The sequence below is a fragment of the Portunus trituberculatus genome, chromosome 34 (genome assembly GCF_017591435.1).
Source record: "Portunus trituberculatus isolate SZX2019 chromosome 34, ASM1759143v1, whole genome shotgun sequence".
Classification (NCBI taxonomy): Eukaryota; Metazoa; Arthropoda; class Malacostraca; order Decapoda; family Portunidae; genus Portunus; species Portunus trituberculatus.
In genome coordinates, this window is record NC_059288.1 from 287711 (window position 1) to 310000 (window position 22290).

Sequence of the window (22290 nt, forward strand, 5' to 3'; positions counted from 1 at the left end):
CCATCTGCTCATTTAATGAACACCAAACTCGCTTTAACGAAGTTTTATCCAGGTAATTTTTTCCAAGTTTGAAAGCCCTGCTGTATCATGCAAGCCGACAGGCTTTTGAATACACCAGCACCTCTCGTGGACAACACGCGCACCATTCACTCCCCCTGTTCAAAACAATAACAGCGTCAGCAGCAGCTCATCTTCCCTCGCTCAACTTGCCACCCAAACGCCCTGCAATGTCGCCTAGCGTTGCTAAGAAGACCAGGAAGTCTCTTACTCTTGAAGTGAAGCTGGATATTATTCACAGACATGAGAGAGGCAAGAAAACTAATAGCATTGCTTGCCACCATCTACTGTCACTACTGTCATACTATTTTCAAGTGAGGAGCCTATTAAAAAGGCTGGTGAGACCGTATCTTTCTTGCAAGCTAAAAGAACCACCTGAACTCGTGACTCTACAATGGATGAAATGGAAAGCCTTGTGGAAATGTGGTACATAAGTTTTGTATGTGATACAATGATGTGCCCTTTGTTTACATTCCACAGGTTGCTGGTTAGTGTCTTTCCTGTTTTCCTCTCCCTCCCTTCATAAATTTAAGATAATCAACATTATAAAGTTACATACATACATACATACATTAGTGTACATTATAAGGACTTGAACTACCTAAATGTTTAACTTCATAATTTTTACTTTCATTAAACCTTTCACTGTACTATGATGCACTCTCGCTTTGTTTACTCTCAATGGAAATTTAATTTAGGGGTTAAACTTGTTATAATTGGTTGGCTTATCGAAGGGTTTTTTAGGAACATAACCCCTTCGTTAAGCGGGATTGCCTGTATATGAATATAAAACTCAGTGTTTAGACTTTAACACATCAAGAATGTTTTGGTGCTCTGTTATCACTTATTAATCTTGGTTTTCTGGCCCCATTCCTATCCCAGCATATTCCAAAGATAATGGAGCAATAGTAACCTAGTACAACTCCAAAACAAATTTCAAAGATATACAATATACATATTTAAAATACCAGCTAAATGTTTTGATGACTTCTCACTATAGTAGGCAGGCACAGAGGTGTCTTGTGGGAGTAATTTTGACACAGAAACAAATTTGCACAGCACTGAAATTGTAGAGCCATTTGCAGCCAGAGGAAGTGAACTAACCACACAGCAATGGCATGCCCAAAAGAAAAAGAGAAGAATATGGCCATTTGAAAGTATGGCAGCTTTGATGAGGTTCTGAATTACACTATGCCAAGTACTGATGGTCAACCTGTCATGAGTTCCTCTCCCTGAGTCAATATTCAGCCTGGAGGATGTGAAAAAGAGCAGAGAGAAGTAAATGGGTTGGCATGTCTTCTTTTCATGTAGTGTGTTTGCAGGCGTTGGAGATCCATCGTTATATTGCAGTCTTTAAAGGATTAAGTTTGTTTATTTAGGACATGCTGCACATCAGTACACTTTCACTCCTGGAAAACAATGCCTATCATCAGCTGGCAGGCATGGTGCTCCCTCCCTCCCATATGAGAGCAAGTGTTCCTGAGGTCAGCATAATATGTACGAAGAGCAGCATAGTGAAAAATCTGTGAAACTCTATACTGATGCCAGAATTCTTTCTTTTCCTATAAATGTCTTCCTTCTTTTGATGAGTTAGTTGGTCCATAATGAAAAGCAAAGTGATAAAAAAAAAAAAAAAAAAAAAAAAAAAAAGATGATAAGCCCTGTTGGTAAACAGGGAAACACTTCACAACACAATAACAACTATCTTTCCATCAGAAAGTGTGCTGAGAACTTATGAGAGAGAGAGAGAGAGAGAGAGAGAGAGAGAGAGAGAGAGAGAGAGAGAGAGAGAGAGAGATAAGGGTGGGGGAGAAGGTTAAGTAATAAGCTGAACACATAGGAACACATACAGTTTACAATTATCTGTTAGTCGTCTGGTCTCTGATGAAGCGACAGAATGGCCAACAATAGGAAGCTTGGTCTGATGACCGGCATCTCTCCATTTCTTTTCTGTGTGCATTTTGGAAAGTGCTCTATTTAAGCAATGGAGAAAATAATGTCAGAGTTACCTGGCCACACAGCAACATGGCACTTGACACATCATGGGCACAGTGACTGTCAAAAGGAACACAAGAACATGTAGAAAGGAAGCACTGCCATGTGATTCAGTGAGCATCAGAGTCAAGAACAAGTCCCACATCAGCCCATCAGTGTGTCACAGCACCTGGCAAGGCAACCGTCTTTGTTTGTGTCAACCACACACTATGTTGGGACACTTGTGCAGTCACTGAAGTGTTAGCCTTGAGGAAGGTATTGATATGCCTCTCTGTCAGCTTGAGCTGTCACCAGTCCTCAGCTGGTGAGGTGATGCAACACAACACATTCTCTGCATGTCACATCTTTCTTGGCCAGCTCGGCAATTAGATGTAATATGCAAGACTAAGCAATTTTGCAAGTACTGAAGAAAAGGACCACTTTTCCCACCAACAAGTTATTGACAATGCCCTCAGCTCTAATGTGAGAGCACCAAGAAAGAGTTCAGATGAAGCCTGCAATGCTAAATCAATCACAGGGTCAGTACAGTTACTCAGCATTACCAACTACTACACAACTGCTGGACCACAAGGGAGCCCCATCTCCCCCCCGGAAGCAGCAGCACAGAGGCGAGTGTTGGGAAAAGTAATCCAAACAACACATGATGTAACACTAAGATTAGACAAAGGATGCAACAAACTCCCCTGTAAACAGGAACTAAGATAGCAGGAATTGGCATAGGCTCAATAAAAATATGATATGAGTCTCTCACCTTCCCTGTAAAAATCCCTGAAAGGTTAAGTATGCAGAAAAAGGAGCACTGGCATGTTGTAACAAAGGGAGAAGACAGTGTTTAGTCAAAGATCACCTTGATGGGCATTCCTGCACTGCCTGCCAACACAAAGGACTTCTGCATCTTTTGGCTCATTATAAAAACTTCAGCCTTAACACAGAAATGATATATGTACAATAATTAAACTTCTGTCCTTAAAAATACCTACCCTACATGCATAGTAACATAGAAGATGTTATTTGGAAATTAAAACTGATGAAGAAAAATAATAAAATTAAATAATTTGTGAATTGTGCAAATCTTCAGAGGGAAGTTTGCTTGCAAATGTAATACTAATAATAATGAAAATTAAAAAAAAATATATTTCTGCAATATGCCCAACTGAATTAAAAAATAATAAAACAGCAGGTGATGAGGATTTCAGTATGATAAAATCTCCACTTGTCCAAAGTCACTTGTCATTATTAAGAATGATCGTCAGGATAAGCAACACCACCACAACATAATGCACATCACCTCCCACCCACACTCTGCAACTCCCTGCCTGCTTCTGTACTTCCACCTTCCTAAGACTTAAACTTATTTAAGAGGGAGGCTTCAAGACACTCATCTCATACATTTGACAAACTCTTTTGATCCTGTTCAAGAACTGGCACTTCTGTGGGCTTTTCTCGTGGTTAAAAGATCCCTCCTGCCTTCAGATCACTCTTATTCATCACAGCAAAACATCATAACAAATCATGAGCAAATTTAAGTCCTGAATGAACAAGAACAAGACTGAAAACTGGACTGGATATATCTGGACATGAGCAAAAAGGCAAAGTCTGGATGTGTGATGGCAACACCATCCCAGACGATAAGACTGCTGGGTGAATGAAGAAAATATAAAACAAACATGATTGTTGTACGGCAATGTTGCTCATCCCTCCTTAATGTCCACTCTAGTTCTTCTTGTCAATGTCCATTGGATGAAGTCAATCACAAACCCAGCTTTGTTCCCCAAAGATTCCATTATACTGATCCTCTGCTGTGTCCTTTGAACTTCCCACAGCCTACGCCGCTGCCCTCACTCCACACGGCACACCCCGGGGCACCACTGTGGCCCATGGTGTAAGGCAGAGGTACACACACACACACACACACACACACACACACACACACACACACACACACACACACACACACACACAGGTCACACTGTCTTAATGTAAGAATTTTTACAGAGGCACATCATTTCACACAATTAACATTTGTTTGAAACTATCTAACATTCTAAATTTTTAGTATTTACATTGACAGGGGAAGTTTGTATTTAAAGCTGACTGAATAGTATTTTCAACTTAACAAAGAGCACTATAACATGAAAACTGTTTTACTTCCCTTCATTCTTTTCTTCCTTTAAATTGTTTTCACTTCACAGGAAGGAAGGCTGGTGCTTGTAATGTTTTCTCAAACACATCTTACATAATTTATAACATGACCAATATGATCAAACGTTTGCATTTTGTTTTATGTTGGAAATGTAAAGGTTGTGTCACAACCCTCTTCCAAGGCGGCGGTGGTGGTTGCAGCAGCAGGGCGTCAGCAGCGCCCATGCCAGCCCTCACTTGGTGCCATTGGTCTGGTGCTCTGGTGAGGTGGAGTCCTCGATGGGCTTTATCCTCATTAGGTGAGGGATTCTGTAGGTGGAGCCGCCTATCGTCCTCACCAGCCGCTCTATCAGGTCTCTCCGCTCCTCATCCAAACCTTCCTGCAACATACAGTAAAGCTGACCCTCCTCACAGTGAACACCATTAATCCACTGCTTTTGTCCAAGAAGGCACCTTGTTCCTCACTCCACTCACTGCTGCACAGTGAGGGAAAGGTGTGTGTATATACAGAGGACACAGGAGGGAGTGTGGGGATGCAGGTGGTGAAACACAACATGACAATACACTTTGTTAGCAGCAGGTAAGAATGGAGGGCACAGTAGATCAAGAGGTGGTATAAATGTGCAGCAGAGGCCATGGGGGTGATGGTGTCAGTACTGGGCAAAGGGCAGCCTGGCATAGCTGAGATATAGGCAGTAATGTGCAAACATGAAGTGTAGAAACAGAAGCAAATGACATCTCTACCCTTTCATCTTTCTGGGGAAATCCTGCTGGACAGACACTACCAGATTATAAATGACAAAACAGCCAACTTATGAAATATTCTATTACTGTCAATGTAAAGTTTGGGTAATCATAAAATTGCTTCAGCATACAAGTGACTGGTGTGACTTGTAATTTTTGTTCCTTGAAGTTGAAGATCACTTGTCCAGAGAAGAACTGGTGAAGCAAGGGAAGCAATGCATTAGGCTAACATCTGGACTGCCAGCAAAGGTTAGTGAGTAACCTTTTACCTTCTACATTACTACTTCCAAATATTGCCAATGAAAATCTATGACAAGAGCTGCACACATGCTGCCACAAAAGGAAAGTGAAAGCAGCACAACAGACTGATTCACAGGTACAGACTAAGAGGCTGAAGTGTGTGAAGCATGACCAGGCTCACATACTCACCACAACAATATCCACAGGTTTCTCTTTGCTGGAATTGACTGGTGAGGTGGGCGGTGAGCAAGGAGGGATGGGTGAGGTGACAATGGCCTTCTTTGAGGATGGCACCGCTGCTTTGGAGGTGGCGCTGGAAGTTTTAGAGGCAACGGCAGCCTTGGAGGACCTCTGAGGAAATACATGTACTTCTCAGTTTTCTCATTCATCTCACATAAGTAATGCATGATGTTTTGTGTGAGTGCATAGTTGTTTTCTGCTTTGATTTATTCAGACAATTTAATGCAAGAAAAGTAATGGAGGTCCAGAAACATAATACTGTGCCTGGCCAGTCATTTGGTGAACTGTACTAGTGTAGGCTTGTGTTATGTCTGGAAGTGTTTAATGGAGCACAGCCTACACCACTTTGCTGATGCACAAGACAAGACAAGACAAGGCAGAGCAAGGCAGTGCACTGTGAATGCAACACTGTCACACTATTCTGTCTTCTCAATCAGAATGCCACAGTGCAGTGAAGCAGCCAGAGGCAGAGTGAGTTGGGTTGGCCACAGTCTTACCTCTGTGGTATTCTCGGAGTGGGAGAGCAGCTTCCTCTTCCTATCCTTGAAGGCGTCTCTCAACAGGTTCTGGCAACACTGCACTGTGTACTCCACCTTCTTCACCTTTCTGTAGGATGGCAAGGAAGCTGATGAGCAAGTACTCTTTAGAAAAGAATCTCTTATTGTCACAGGAAACTGTGGATCTCAAGGAATGTGTAAAATTCTGGGCTCTGTTCATGATTAAACAAAATGAGACCTAGTTAGGAAAATCAAGAGAAAGTAATGTGAAAGAAACTACGTCTGACAGAAGGAGAACCACACCAAGAACAACAAATAAAGAGTAAAATGTTGGTAGAAAGATCTTAAGAAAACAAGCAGGAGGTAGAGACCTGCAGCTGTAGTGGCAGACATGCTACACTGACCCGTCCTGCATGATGTCGATGTGCAACACCATGTCCTTGCCGTACCGCACGTGGATGTCACAGGAGTTCCAGCAGGCAAACACCACCGAGAACTCCGCAGTGCCATCCACATCCAGGTGGTCGGCGAGGGGAGTGAGGATGGCCACAGGGTGCCCCTTGAAGTCCAGATCATATCTATGGAACTTGCTGATGAGACAAAATCCCTCGTTGAACTTGTGCTCCTTGCACCAGGTGCACTCATCGTGCTTCTTGCAGCGCTTGACAGGCTCGTCGCCGTAGATGTGGCCCTGGTAGGTGAGGGTGATGGACACCTCCACACCTGGCTTCACCTGCTGCAGCTTGAAGTTTACTGGCCGGCTGCGCTTGGTGGCAATAATGTTTTCGTGGACCTGCACAGGAATGTTGAAAAATTTAACTATGGCTAGTCTTAAAAAAAAATAACTTACTGATTGATCTCAATTACTGGAGCAATGTAAGACAGTGTGTTTTAATGTGCCTAGAGGAGCCTATTATGGGAAGGTTGTGTCTCATAAAAAGATTGAGTCATTTAAGGTGCCACTATAATATTATGTGGCACTGCTGCATTGTTGTGTGGAAGGAAGGGTGATGTGTCTACATTATGTGTTCCTTTTACCTTATACAAGTGAAAGCTTCAAAAAACCCTTATTTTCACATGATGAGATGAAGACAGTGTAATTTGAAAGTAAAGCCTTGGAGGAGTGTCACAAGAGGGAGGAGCAACATACCTTGTAATCTGGATTCTTTGGCTTTGAGGTGACAATCATAACGTCTGTCTGTGAGCTGGACGTGGGCAGCGATGGCGTGTGCCACTCCAAGTCCACTCCTTCCAATGCACGGTTCTTCTGTAATTGTGGTAAGCGTCAGCCTCCTCACTCAAGGCAGTGGCAATGATTGGCACCACACAGCAACACAGTAAACAAAGCAAAAAAAATACTCAGAAAATGTATACACATCAACCACCAATACCTTGTTCTTAGTCACTGGATCAACTGAGATCTACTTCCTGACATGCCTAGAAAGACTTAAAGAGTAGTGTGTCACATGTGCAACAGAATTTTTCAGATAAAATTAAACAACTACAACAAATACAAATATCACGAAACAGAAGACAAGTTCTGCCAACTCAGATGTGCTTTGCCACTCCTGCCTCATCTGCTGACTCCTTCTCCATGCCCCTCACACACTGCAATGCTTCCATGCTGCTGCAATCTCTGCAACCACTCCTTAAAACCATCGCTGTGCCAGAGAAGTACAGTGAAGATGCAACACTTGAATGTCTTAAAAGTCAAACTTTTCAATACTCGAATGCAAATGTTCAAACTGGTACTCGAAAAAATATCTGGTACTTGAATGGCTGCATACGTGGTTGTCCTGTTTTGATACTGGTAATACTGGTATTACCAGAGCTAAAATACAGGTATTTTGATATACTGGATGGCGGTGCACATTCCTAGTCCTGCCACCACGCAACGGTCGAGAGAAAAACAACATTCTTCCGCATTCTTTCTGTATTTTTCATTTAGAAACTTACAATGGTGAAAATAAGGAATGTAGTGAGAGTGCAAGTGCCCTCCAATAGAGGATTCACAAGAAACATAATGAGTTACCTGGTATTTTATATGGATGGTGACTTGTCCTCCAACGAATAGCCTCCTTCCTCCTCCCCACCTTTTGCCCCTCCTCTTCTATGTTATCCATCAACATCCTTCACTTACATTCTATGTTATCCATCACCAGCCTTCACTTACATTAAGTAGAAACCAAAATTATAAAAAATACATTGAAATTTTTGTAAACTTGGTTTTGCTAAGGTTAGAATGAATTACAGACAACCTCCGCTTAACGAAGGGGTTATGTTCCTAAAAAAACCTTCGTTAAGCGAACCCATTATAACAAGTTTAACCCCTGACTTGAACTTCCAATGAGAGTAAACAAAGCGAGAGTGCATCAGAGTACAGTGAAAGGTTTAATGAAAGTAAGAATTATGAAGTTAAACATTTAGGCAGTTTAATTTAAGTCATTGTAATGTACACTAATGTATGTATGTACATAACTTTGTAATGTTGATGATCTTAAATTCATGAAGCGAAGGAGAGTGAAACGGGAAAGACACTACCCGGCAACCTGTGGAAAGTAAACAAAGGGCGCATCATTGTGTCACATACAAAACTTATGTACCACATTCCACAAGGCTTTCCATTTTATCCATTGTAGAGTCACGAGTTCAGGTGGTTCTTTTAGCTTGCAAGGAAGATACAGTCTCACCAGCCTTCTTAATAGTCTCCTGACTTGAAAATAGTAGAGACAGCAGATGGAGTCAAGATAGTGGCAAGCAATGCTATTAGTTTTCTCGCCTCTCTCGTGTCTGTGAATAACATCCAGCTTCACTTCAAGAGTAAGAGACTTCCTGGTCTTCTTAGCAATGCTAGACGACATTGCAGGGCGTTTTGGTGGTAAATTGAGCAAGGGAAGACAAACTGCTGCTGACGCTGGTATTGTTTTAAACAGGGAGAGTGAGTGGTGCGTGTGGGTGCGTGTCTTGTCCACGAGAGGTGCTGGTGTATTCAAAAGCCTGTCGGTTTGCGTGATACAGTGGGCCTTTCAAACTTGGAAAAAATTACCTGGATAAAACTTTGTTAAAGCAAGTTTGGTGTTTGTCAAACAAGCAGATAGTAGTAAAATGAAACCTTCGTTGTAGCGAAATTTTGTTGTGTGAACCTTCGTTAAGCGAGGGTTGCCTGTACTTGATTTATAGGTATCGGTAGCCAAACCTTTTGACACTCGAACAGCCATTTGGAACGAAATGAGTTTAGATATTGAGTCTCTACTGTATTTTCAACCCTCACATACGGGGTGAAACTAAAGTTTCAGTGGACATTGGCAGAGGTGAAAGTACAGGTTATTCCAAGTGGAAAATGTTTTAGCATGCGTGTTTTGAGGTGCTATTTAGGTGTAGAGTGACAGAAGCAGTGGCCATGCTGGGTGGGTGACTCTATCAGGGGAACACCATGTCCACATGCTCCACATAGCACAGCATGACACTGTCAGCTGTTCTTCCTCTCAAAATCATGCAGTACAGTCTAAATATATTTTCTGTCACTGTCTTGATGTGACATTACAAATGACTGGCTAGTAATTGGCATATTTGCTCCAAGCCTCACTTCTTCCTGCCTGGACAGCCATGGTGTCACATAGCCTATAGCCTATTTGCTTTATTTGTTGTTAATCTCAGCAGAACACAGTTCACCAGTCACAAATCAGGCAGTGTTGAGTATTGTCATGAGAGTGGGCAACACTTCACACAGTAAGAGATGTGGCCAGTGTCAGGGATGTTCTGCTGGGGTCACTTCACACTCAGCCTGTGTGTTGCTTCTCTCACAAAGTGAATTGTTGTGGACTGAATTCATCAAGTATATATTCCTTTATTGGCTCGTGGCACTGTCCTCATTCAAAGAAACAAACCAGCATTGCTTGTGCGACACTGGCGCACTGATTTACTCACTGCAGTGCTACACATATGTACAAACACACACAGCATCCCTCAATGGACAGCTGACAGATCAGTGTCAGGCAGAGCAGCTTAGCACTGTGGGCAGGAGTTCCCGCTGCTGCTGTATCACTCTGGAAAGTGTGTATAACACTTAAAGAATCGTTTGCAGCATTTCTGGTGCATTGAGTATAGGGTGTAACACAAGGGTGAGTGTGTATCATTGGAGATGAAAGTACATCACTCTGGAAAGTGTGTATAACACTTAAAGAATCGCTTGCAGCATTTCTGGTGCATTGAGTATAAGGTGTAACACAAGGGTGAGTGTGTATCATTGGAGATGAAAGTACAGATTCTTTTGAGCAGAGAGTGTTCAATGCATACACTGCATGCATCGTGAGGCGTTGTGTGGTTGTGGTTTGACTTTCCAGCGTGGCCAGGCAACAATTGCCAGCAGCTATGTCCATAGAAGAAAATGTGGATGCAGAATGTCTGGCAGTGAAAGCGTGAGTTTGTAAAAGGTTTGGGGCACTGCAGTGTCCTGTAGTTATGAGATGGAAAAGTAATGACAGACAGATGATTTGCTGATGGACATTGCACAATGATGGTATGACTGGCCTGAAGCAGCCATGAGAGGGAAGGCGGGCAGCTGAAATGTGACCCCATCAGGCCAGTGAGGGGCTATGGTCTGATCACTTTATGAAGATCGTTTAGGCGTTGGCTTTTTCGGGGATTTCCCGGCCTGCAGTGTTATCACACTTGTACCAATATGCAACCTCAATTCAGGTACTTAATACTTCATAATTGAATGGTGTTGTAGTATATATACATTGTGATGCTCTAAAAAGGCAAGGTAGAGTAATTTTTGTTTATTTTAAAATATATTTTGCATTGTTTTTGCAAACACAATAATACTTGACTATGTTTCATCCGAGCGTTGTCATATCCCCTTGGGTGACCGAGTGAGGTCACAGCTCAAAATGACCATGTTAATCCATGGGTCACCTATTCTCCCGCTGCCAGCCAAATGGGAGAGAGAGAGAGAGAGAGAGAGAGAGAGAGAGAGAGAGAGAGAGAGAGAGAGAGAGAGAGAGAGAGAGAGAGAGAGAGAGAGAGAGAGAGAGAGAGAGAGAGAGAGAGAGAGAGAGCTTGACTGGCTGACAGGCAGATTCTTTTCTCAAATTCTAGTAATTCATCAGCAAGTATAGATCTCTGATAGAAACATATTTGCATGAAATGTAAAATCGAGAGAGAGAGAGAGAGAGAGAGAGAGAGAGAGAGAGAGAGAGAGAGAGAGAGAGAGAGAGAGAGAGAGAGAGAGAGAGAGAGAGAGAGAGAGAGAGAGAGAGAGAGAGAGAGAGAGAGAGATGTGCAAAGCAAGGTTCTCATTGACACCTCGGCTGTAATCCCATTATTTGCCCAGCACTAGGTTTGGCAGCGCCACAGGACGGGAAATCCCTAAAAAAGCCAATGCGTAAATGATCTTCATAAAATGGTCAGACCATAGGTTTAGTTCAGTCCCAGTAGTCCTGTGGTGTGAGAATAGCAGGACATTATCCTACCGGTGATCTCAGTGCATGGTTGCCAACACCAACAAATTACAGTGTTGATGAGAACGAAAGTATGTATAAAGTGGAGACTCAATACTCAATTGTCTTAATAGTTGAACTTTTCAATACTCAAATACAAAAGTTTGATTTAATACTAAAAAAAAAAAATACCTGATAGATGAATGTCCACACACATCGTTACAAACAAAGGTTCCCTGGCCTCTCCCTCCCTCCCCTCCACCAGTAATGCTGTTGCAGCTGTCAGATTAACATTCTTATGTGTTCTGTCTGTAGTTTTTCATTTATTAACTTACATTAACACCAAAGGCTTAGTAGTGGTGAAAATATCTGGTAATTGAACGGCCGCACACATGGTTGCAAACAAAGCTCTTTGACCTCTCCCTCCCCAGCGCTGCCATTGTTCCACTCTGATGCCAATATACCATTAAGACTTTAACAAAATACTGGTGTACTGGATACTGGTGCGCATCTCTATTCCTGCCACAGTCGTGAGGAAAACAACATTCGTCTGTGTTCTGTCTGTACTATTTTCATATACAAACTTATAATGGCACCAGAGGCTTATTAGTGGTGAAAATAAGGAATCTAGTAAGAGTGCAAGTGTTAGTGAGCCACAGCCCTCCATCCACTGGTAGGTTCACCATCACACCAGGAGAAAAGTTACCAGATGTTTTCATGAATGGTGACTTGTCCTCCAATGATCTCCTTCCTCCTCCTCAACCTTCTCCCTCCTCTTCTATGTTATCTATCACCAGCCTTCACTTATGACAAAAAAAAAAAAAAAAAAAAAAAAAAAAAAAAAAGGCATTTTTATAAGCTGAAGGTTTTGTCAAGATTAGAACAAATTACCTGATTCATATAGATTGTCAAATTTTTTAATATTCGAACAACCATTTGGAACTAATTAAGTTCAAGTACTGAGTTTCCACTGTAGCTATATTTTTTTTCTGATAGACTTTGACGTGTTTAAAGTTAGTCTATTGCTGTCTTCATCGCAAATCATCAAGCTCTGAGGGGATGAGTAGGGGGAGGGGGGAGAGAAAAGAAATTGGTAAATTTAGTCTTACACCAACATCTCATTTCATGATGAAATTATTTTTTTCTGGTAGCTTTTGACCAGCTTTGAATGAATATCGAATTTGTTTCTGTTGCAAATAATTTTTTTTATTCCCCCTCCCCTGTTCTAAAAAAAAAAAATGGTTTGTATCCCCTCAGAAAGTACTGTACAGTAATGGAGAGAGAGAGAGAGAGAGAGAGAGAGAGAGAGAGAGAGAGAGAGAGAGAGAGAGAGAGAGAGAGAATGCTTGATACAAAACAGGCCAAAATGTACCAAAAGAAAATAGTTTTGTTATCACAAAGCACCACAAAAATAATAGTCTAAAGTTTAGCCTGTTTCTGCTCTGGAGCGTACTTGTTGCCACCACTCCTTACCACTGCCTAAGCTAGCCTACTGAAACTTATCTATTTAACCAAAACCAACCTAATCCTAACTTTAACCTAACCCAAACCAACTTAACTTATCTAATGTAACCTAGTTGTGGCGACACGCACTGTTTGTACATCTTCCTCAGAACAAATTAACTTTATCTAGCAGAATTAACTAGAGCAAACTTGCCTAACCTGACTAGCAACACTAAGAAATTAATATGAAGTTATCTTATTTCTCTTTGTAAAATCTCGCGATACAATGGATATAATTGAAGCGACATACTGCCCGTTCAGACGTCTTCAGCAGACTTATTTAAACTGAGTCACTTCTCTCCACAAATCACTCTGATTGGCTAGATTTATTATATTTGTATTATTTTTATTGATCAGTGATTGCATGTTCAAACAAAAGAACCAATCACTGTGAATGATTTTTCAAAAGCATCACTACAAGCCAATAAAAACCCTGCACCTGAAAAAAACTTCATAAATGTGAAGTAGAGTGAGTATATTGCCACAACATGTAGTCGTTCTATGTGCCACTGAAAAGGACCAATTGTGGACATTAACCTCTTTAAAAATTGTTGTCAACAATATAAACAATTTGCGATGGATATGTATGAGTTCAAATTACTCAGTTGATGTTGGTGTGAGACTGTAATAATAGTGAAACAACTGATTAGAGGTGAAAACAATGACCAGATTCATTCAACTAATATTTGTTCCTTTAAATCACCAACAAAGAGAGAGAGAGAGAGAGAGAGAGAGAGAGAGAGAGAGAGAGAGAGAGAGAGAGAGAGAGAGAGAGAGAGAGAGAGAGAGAGAGAGAGAGAGAGAGAGAGAGAGAGAGAGAGAGAGAGAGAGAGAGATTTTCTCATTGAGACAGAAGATTGACTAACACGCCTCACACTGTCACACAGAATCACGAGAGAGAGAGAGAGAGAGAGAGAGAGAGAGAGAGAGAGAGAGAGAGAGAGAGAGAGAGAGAGAGAGAGAGAGACTCACCATTGGGTACAGAATCACGTTGGAGGCCGCTGTGTCATTTATCTCTGTGGCCAGCAATTCTTCCTGCTTCACTATGATCTTCTTGCCGTTGACATACACGGTGGAGCTCTCCGTGGTGTCAATGCGGGAGGAGGAGACTCGCGGGGTAAGTTCCGCTAGTCTTATTTCCGTGGGTATCGCCAGCCATTGGGTTGGCGTCATGTTGTTGTTATGATCCAGCTGGGGAGGGGCGGCCCGGGGAACGTGGGGCTCCCTTCTCAGGGATCACGCCTATAATATTTGTACCATCGTTAGCTCATGATTTATTTATTAATTCATTCTTACCTTTTCATTTTTTGTACTGTTCGTGTTGGTTTGGATTACAATGAAGGAACATTTGCGTTTCCAATTTCTTCATGGTGTACCTACGGTAGATTGCGATTTGAAAGAGTATTATATTTTTCTCATAAATAAAGAATCATTATCTCCAAATTATAAAGTCAAGATTATTTCCAAAGAATTTAATACTTATAAAGTGATGTACGGTAGGTGGTGTACCGTAATCATTATTTCGTGTGTGTGAAGGAACGTTATGACGATTACGTAATGGCGCTACATTTTAAGATTAGTTGAAAAATCAATAAAGAATAATATCATTTGTATCTGTTAAGTTTTGTGGAAAGTAAAAACCGACGGTCCTTAGCTTAGTAAAAGAAATGTGATTACCTACACGACATTCATTACTTATGTCAACACCATTAAATTAACCACTATTACGTTACCATTAATACAAAAGACGCATTTAAAGTAACACCCACTGATCTATACGGGTAGGGGATGGGCAGAGGGGGATAGGGGGGGATACGGAAAAGCCAAGTGAAATGTATTCGTGAAGTGCGTTCTTGCAAGTTCTCGCCCTTCCTTCCCCATAGCACCATTTATTTTTTCTCCTGGCTGCCTGCACAAGTAACAAGGGCGTTAAAGCACAATATGGCAAGTGTTATCCGTGCCAGATGTCACACAGCGCCATGTTAACCTCGGAAATGACAGCGAAAGTAGAGGAAAACAATAATATCAGCGGCCATGGTCTGAGCACGTGAGTTGGCCACAGAGTAAACAATCGTAGTGGGTCCTGCGTATATCCTTTAATGTTCTTTTTTCATTTTCGCCTCTTTCTAATCTTGCTTACTTCTACTTATCTTTCTCATTATCTTCCCTGCTCACTGCTTACTTTATCTGTTATCTATTGTTCGTCTGTGTGCTGTGCGGGCCCGACTGATACTGCACAAAACTAACCGACTGCTGTTTTCCAACCTTAACTGCTCTCTCTCTCTCTCTCTCTCTCGTTTGTGTGTGCTGGCCGGCTGTCTCGACATTCATACCTTGGTAATCAAATGCCTTATAATTCTCAATATGTGCCTACGCTTGTCTATTAATGGATTACAGCGCATCAGTGGACGTTATCCTGAGTTTTCAAGGGCGTGTTTATGGTTCCCGGGTGAAGGGTAAAGGTTTCTGTATTGAGAACACTGATGAGGATTCGGCTGTCAATCTCTGTGGTCTCAGAGTGAACATGATGGGAGAATGAAGGGTTTGGAAATGACGTGACTGGATTTTGTGGTCAAGAGATTGTTTGGGGGTGGATAGAGGTTAAGTTAAGATAGGTTTGGTTTGGTTAAGTAAAGTTAGGTTAGGTTAGGAAAGAAAAAATAAACGTTTGGTTAGATTAGATTGATTAGGTTTGGTTTGGCTACGGTTAGGCTATATTCAGCTAATCACACAGTAGACGCCGCACGCGCGCGTGGACTGGGTGCCCCCACTTTTCCTCCCATCCAGTATCTTGACTATCTCTATTATTATTTTTTTTTTCTATCTCTTTTTTTTTTTTTTTTAGGAGGGAAGCCAGCCAAGGGTAACAATATATATATATATATATATATATATATATATATATATATATATATATATATATATATATATATATATATATAAAAGGCCCACTTGAATGTTGGTTCCCTTAAACTTAAAGAGTACTAAAGAATTATCCAAATTTAAGGAACAAATGTCTTGAAACCTATTGTTGCTGGCTGATAAACAAGGAAAGGAAATAGTAATCTTGTTATTTGAAAACACTTGTAAATCTTGTTGAATATTAAAACTTCTCGAAATATTTTTTTTTTTTTTTTTTTTTTACTTAGGTGTGTTGAAACAATGACCTAAGCAAGAGGTGGCTCAATAACTTGCTTTGTTATCATGTTGACCTGTATTCTCTCACTGCTAGCGGTAGTTCATCTTTTTGTTTATGTGTATGTAGCCTTGTCTGTATGGCTCATAATACATCCTTCTCTCTCTCTCTCTCTCTCTCTCTCTCTCTCTCTCTCTCTCTCTCTCTCTCTCTCGTGTCATATTACGTACTCTTATCTCATTGCGTTATTTTTCATCGTTATTAAGTGTAAGTTTTTCCTCCTCTTCTTCACATCCTTATCCTGCGACTCGAAAGATCGTGGTGAGAGTGAGAGAAGCTGGTGATACCCAGGGTGCGTTTGAGAGAGGCGTCCGGAGGGCTCCGGGCGGTTCGGAGGGCTCCAAATGACGTCATCGTTGCCGCCCGGCACCATTTTTTCTGACCGTCCGGAGGGTCTCGACCGCCCAAGACTCAGGTGGGTCTGCTTGGGCGGCGGTGACGTCATCACAACAAACATGGCAGCCCAAACAGACTACTACAAGTGCCCTAAATGCTAGTTTTGGTCAGAGAATATCAATATCGTCGTGAACCATGCACAAACATGCAATGGTAAGTAATTACATGGTATCATTAGTAAGATAAATGCTGAAAACAGTCATAAGACGCTGACAGTACATTAAAATAGCGACATGTTCTTGGAGTGGTGTTTTTGCGTCATTGTGAAGACTCCAAAGACGTTCGTTTTACACCAAATATTGTAAGCTATAGGCTTAGTCATATTGTAAGTTAACAAAATACAGTATTAAAATTGTGCATGAATGATTAAATATCATTCCATAGGTATTTCTTGCCACAATTGATTGCCATACTTGATAACATGTACTTAAGCATTTCGGTAAATTTTTACTTTACTGGCGGTTTGACATTCGGTATGGAATGCATCAATGCTTCATTTTTTATGTCCACAACACCTCAAAACTTTCCCGTTCCATTCTGAAGTGGAACTTGAATTCAACGTCACTGTATAGTGGAATTGTGTGCTCGACATACTGTTCCACCCTAGTTGACTGACGTTACCCCTGTGGCTGATCCATTTCCTCATTGGCAAGAAACGCTGCAACTTCTAAGAGTGGATCATCAGCAACAAGCTCTTGTGTAAGGACACCTAGTACATATAAATCTTCGTCAAGTGGGACTGCTGCGTGGGCCATGGTGATACACAGTGGAGATGACTCCGTTTCCATGGCAACGGAGAAGTTTTGTTTACATTTTGCTGGGAGCCGCCCAAAAGCGTTTGATAGCAAGCTGAGAACGGCTGTGCCCCTGTCTGACTGTCCGGGCCGTCCGGAACCCTGCTATCAAACGCACCCCTGGTGATACCAAGGTAGATATAGGAGAGGTAGCGTCACTCTCATAGAACATGAAGAACCAAAATCTGAAATGAGATTTTTTATTACGAGCTCTTGGATGTTTTTAATGTTATAAACTATTACAATAAAAAAAAAAAGACGTCAATTTTTTGTTATATATCGTATGAAGCAATTGTTATTGAATAAAAAATATAAATAGAAATGTTCACGATAACTCATCCTGGACGGTGATTGGCTGGCGTCACGATAAGCTCCGCCCCTTCATCAAGCCTTATAAGCCCCGCCCCTTTGTTCAAGCACGACGTTTTATCGCTTGTGTGTGGTGGTGTTTTTCACATTTTTGGCATGGTGTCGTGTGCTGTGGATACTTGTTTAATAAAATGGAAAAACAAAAAGGAATATATAAGCTTTCATTCATTTCCAAGGACCAGAAAACTATGAAAAAATGGATATAGTCTGACCAGCCTTAATTTACGGCCATGGGGGGGCAAGCGTCTCTGTAAAATGTTGCCACGTTTTCACTACTGTTGTTCTGTTAATCTCTCTCTCTTACTAAAGAATCAAAGGTAAGCAGAGAGTCACTTATAATTGTATGTATATATATATATATATATATATATATATATATATATATATATATATATATATATATATATATATATATATATATAAGTGAGTAGCACGAGGTCAGTCACGTCACCACCACAATGTGTCAAGGCCACCAGCTGGGTGTGGAAGAGTTGCCGCTCACAAGGCTTTTTTTTTTTTTTTCACTTAGGTATTGGCATATACCTACTATTTTGTAAAAATAGAAACTACACATTAGCTTGGCTTACGAATTATGAATGCGATTATGCCTCACCCTTGAAATTACTGTAAAAGCCAGTAAATGTGAGCATTTATCTTATAATTATAGCAACATCTGGTACTACAAGGTGAGGCTATTCGGCCTGGCCAGGCTGGGTTCATCAGTATTGCCGCCACTCACAAGACTTCTACTATTTTTTTTTACTTTGGATAATAGATTATTTCTTTTTCCATGCTCATTATCTTATATCTGTAACGCTGATATTATTACACACCCTAAACATACGCTAAGTACCATTATAAGTTACTACAGTTGATATCAGCAACACTGTTGAATATGTATGCCATGTTTGTATGGTACTATAAAGTTTTTTTTTATGCATATGATGGTTACTGTTGATTCAACCATCTATATACACAAGTCAAAATTTTATACATCTGAATTGATGGTGTTTGCGATGCCTTGTACACCAATAACTTCCATTTCACATCGCATTTTTTGGAAACATGGCAGAACTGTAGAGATACCCTCGCCCCATCATAGCCGTAAATTCATCCCGGTCACTTTTTTTTTTTTTTTTATAGAAGCGTGCAAAAGAAAAGACCTAAATAAATACAAAGACCTAAAGAAACGCCACATGATCTGCTCAATGCATTTTAGTGTTGCGTGTTTCCAGTTTCATACAACCTATGAAAACATAAAACTATCATTAACACCACAGTCCTGCCCAACACTAAACTTGCCAGGACTGCAAGGCACCATTAAGAACTTCATTTCTTATGAGCAACACATAGAGTGAGTATTAATAATATCCCTAGTGTGCCACTTTCTGCCTTGTCAGGGTGTGTGTGTGTGTGTGTGTGTGTGTGTGTGTGTGTGTGTGTGTGTGTGTGTGTGTGTAGTTCCTTAGTTTTTTCTCTGTATATTATTAGTATTTAAGGCCAATATGTCCTGCAGGACGAAATAAAGATTTATTATTATTATTATTATCATTATACGGATATACAATGACGGCTGCAGATCCATCCATTAAAAAACAATTATTTATATTCATACTGCAGTGCAGTGTTCTATGCACTCGCCATGGAGGCAGGAACAAAGGGGCGTGGCCAAGCCTACAAGGCTAAAGTTGCCAACGAGTGATTTTCTCCCGCCGCGGATGACTATACCTCTCCTATATCTACCTTGGCCCTTGGGTGATACAGCTTGAGGCGTTTTCAGTAGCGGCGCGGCTGGGGGCAAACGGAGTCAAACGGAGGCAAGTTTTCGCAAACGCGAGCAAACGCCTTTCCAAAGCGTTTGCTCTCGTTTGGCAAACGCTTTTTAGCCAATCAGCGTGGAGCAACCCCAACAACCTCATGGAATGAGATCAAGGAGTTACATTTCGAATAAAACTGAATAGTTAGACGTATGTTAGGCCATAGAAGTGGGTACTGTAGATGTAGATTTACGTTTACATATTGTGTGGCATACTGGAGAGAATCGATATAAAAAAAACGGCGTGAAATAAATTAAGGAGCTGGTGGTAGCTTGTGACATGTCGCATCTATCCGTCCTTGTTGTGGGTGTTGTCCGATTCCATACTTCTAGTCGTGACTTCGATACAATAATGGAGTTACTTTTCTATTATTAGGTGAAAAATGATAATATTTTGCAAATCCTTATATCATAAAGTAATGAATGATGGTAAAAATAGATTATCTGCTAATTATTGACGTAATTCAATTGTATAGGCGTCAGAAAACCGCAGCCATACATCTACAATGGAACACCTTCAAAACAAGCCCGCGTAGATCAAACCACTTCCAGGACTGGAGACCTGTTGTTTTTTATGAGTATTGCGCTGCTCGGCCCTCGGCATATACAAATGATGAAACACTGGTGACCTATAATACTCCCCATCAAGGAATAAATCTCCAAACTCTTCCACTATGCTGCTGTGTTTACGTCTTGACCACAATGCTGGCTCAGAGTACTGATGTGTACGATAACTTCTCCCAGGGATTGAGATCACAGTGACACGGTCGTCTGGCACCACCGACGGTGTCCTCAGCACTGTCCTGTTTAGCGTGAACTCAAACATGTTTGGCCTTGCGGTGACGCTACTGAAAACGCCTTTGGTATAAGTTGTGATGTAATCCTTGCGTCTTTCTCCCGCCAGCACTTCCCCAGCCTTGTCTATCTCCACCATTGTTTTCCAGCTTTGCCTACCTCATAATTTATTGCTCTCCGTTGCTAGTCTGCTGTGTATGGTGTTTCTGTTTATAGTGCATTTGTGTGTTATTTTAAACGTCGGTGAAAACAAAGTGAATCGTTGAGGTGGCTTAAAATATTGCAAATTTTTACACTCTCTCTCTCTCTCTCTCTCTCTCTCTCTCTCTCTCTCTCTCTCTCTCTCTCTCTCTCTCTCTCTCTGTATTATCTGATATTTCTAGGCAAACGATGGTCTAATTGATGTACAGTATATAGGCTTGGAAAAATGTGTGTGTGTGTGTGTGTGTGTGTGTGTGTGTGTGTGTGTGTGTGTGTGTGTGTGTGTGTAAGACTTGCACATCCTGTTCAGAGAGAGAGAGAGAGAGAGAGAGAGAGAGAGAGAGAGAGAAGGGGGATGGGGTAAAAGATGAAGAATGACATCAGAACAGGAAGTAAGAAGGATTGTTTTGTTTGATCGTCTGATGGTGATAATGATTTTGTTTGGTGATGATGATGCTGTTTAATAATAATGATGTGTTGATGACAATGATGATAATAGTGATGATTTTTTTTCTTTTTGTTTGATGATGATGGTGATGATGATAGATATTATTGCTGTTGTTAATAACGATGAAGCAAACGTTTATCGCCATTCGTTACAATTATCAAGAGAACACAAAGAAAGAACGAGCGGCAGCAAACCTGTTGGCTCTTATTGCACTGTGACTTACACCCAGGTCAACCTTTGTGAGCTTAACCTTCAGTGCTTCCATTTTAGGGTAAAATACCCTAAACTAGGGTAATTGGACCCTTCTTAGGGTAGTGTTTAGGGTAATGCATAAACTAGGGTAATTTTAGGGTAATTTCCCGTCCTATGGGCTATGGATAGGTGTGCTTGGAATGGTGCCAATCTGGTGGCAGGCTGGTTCTCTTTCATGTTCGATTCATGTACACAATCATCCCCGTGACTTGTATCATCCCTTCACCCTCCCACCCCATCCCCTTTCTCCCCAGTCTCCACTCATCCGTCTACTAGGCGTACACATTTTGGACCTTCGGACGGTTAGATCACAGTTCACACAGAGTCAGTCACTTGCAAGGACGAGTCCACACAGAGCAGCCGCAGTAGTGGCTGTAGTGTGTAGTCCTGTGTGTGTGTTTGGGGGGTGGGAGGCAATATTTAAACTTATGTATAAGAGTGTATTAATCAATAATTAATGGGCAACTTCGACAATCAAGGATAAAACACTCGAATCTAGGGTAAAATCGACAAAAATATAGAGTAAGATTTCATCAACTCATGGAAGCACTGTTGACCTTGGAGTGTTTCAGTATTGGTCACGTGACCCTTACCTGCAATGCAGCCCTTACGTCAGGAAAAGTAAAAAGAAGGTTAAGAATTTATGAGTCAGTCCAGGTCCTATAACAGACTTACTACCTGCCCACCTACATATGGGTAGGTACGGTAATTAATTTAGTAACTGACAGACAGGCGGGCAAACAAACGTATCTCGACCATCAGTCTGCACAGCCGCCACTGCATGGCAGACGTAATTGAAAACCACAAACTTGGCCCTGGAACCATTGCCAGTTACTATGGCTGCTGTAGTGTAGGTAGGCACATGACTTTGTAACCCAAGCAAAATACGCGACAGCTTAACAAGAGGAAGTATGAGACAAGAAGCACTCTGGAAACAATGAAACAGATCTCAACGTACCTGAGGGTGAGGGTAGTGACGCGAGAAAAGAGTAGAGGTGTAGGAGGTGAGTGGTGACACTGACAGTGGGAGTGGGACTGTGAGAACCTGAGAGGCACACAGTGCGTCACAGTTTGGTATGGTACATGTTCGGTACGCGTGAGGAGAGACGCGATCGATAGAAAACGAATAAGGGTGACTACGGTATTATGGGTGTGCAAGGTTGT

The 22290-nt window shown here is 41.4% G+C and overlaps 1 protein-coding gene across 1 annotated transcript; it reads right to left on the bottom strand.

Annotated features, from left to right (window-relative positions):
* Positions 1 to 1799: 1799 nt before the first annotated feature.
* Positions 1800 to 22184, bottom strand: LOC123512820. Its single transcript, XM_045269416.1, has 7 exons — positions 22085 to 22184; positions 13832 to 14101; positions 7066 to 7182; positions 6320 to 6708; positions 5916 to 6024; positions 5368 to 5529; positions 1800 to 4574 (listed from the first exon to the last, which is right to left on the bottom strand). Exons 2-7 carry the CDS (start codon positions 14030 to 14032, stop codon positions 4428 to 4430), a joined length of 1125 nt encoding a protein of 374 aa, XP_045125351.1. The 5' UTR covers positions 14033 to 14101; positions 22085 to 22184; the 3' UTR covers positions 1800 to 4427.
* Positions 22185 to 22290: the final 106 nt, after the last annotated feature.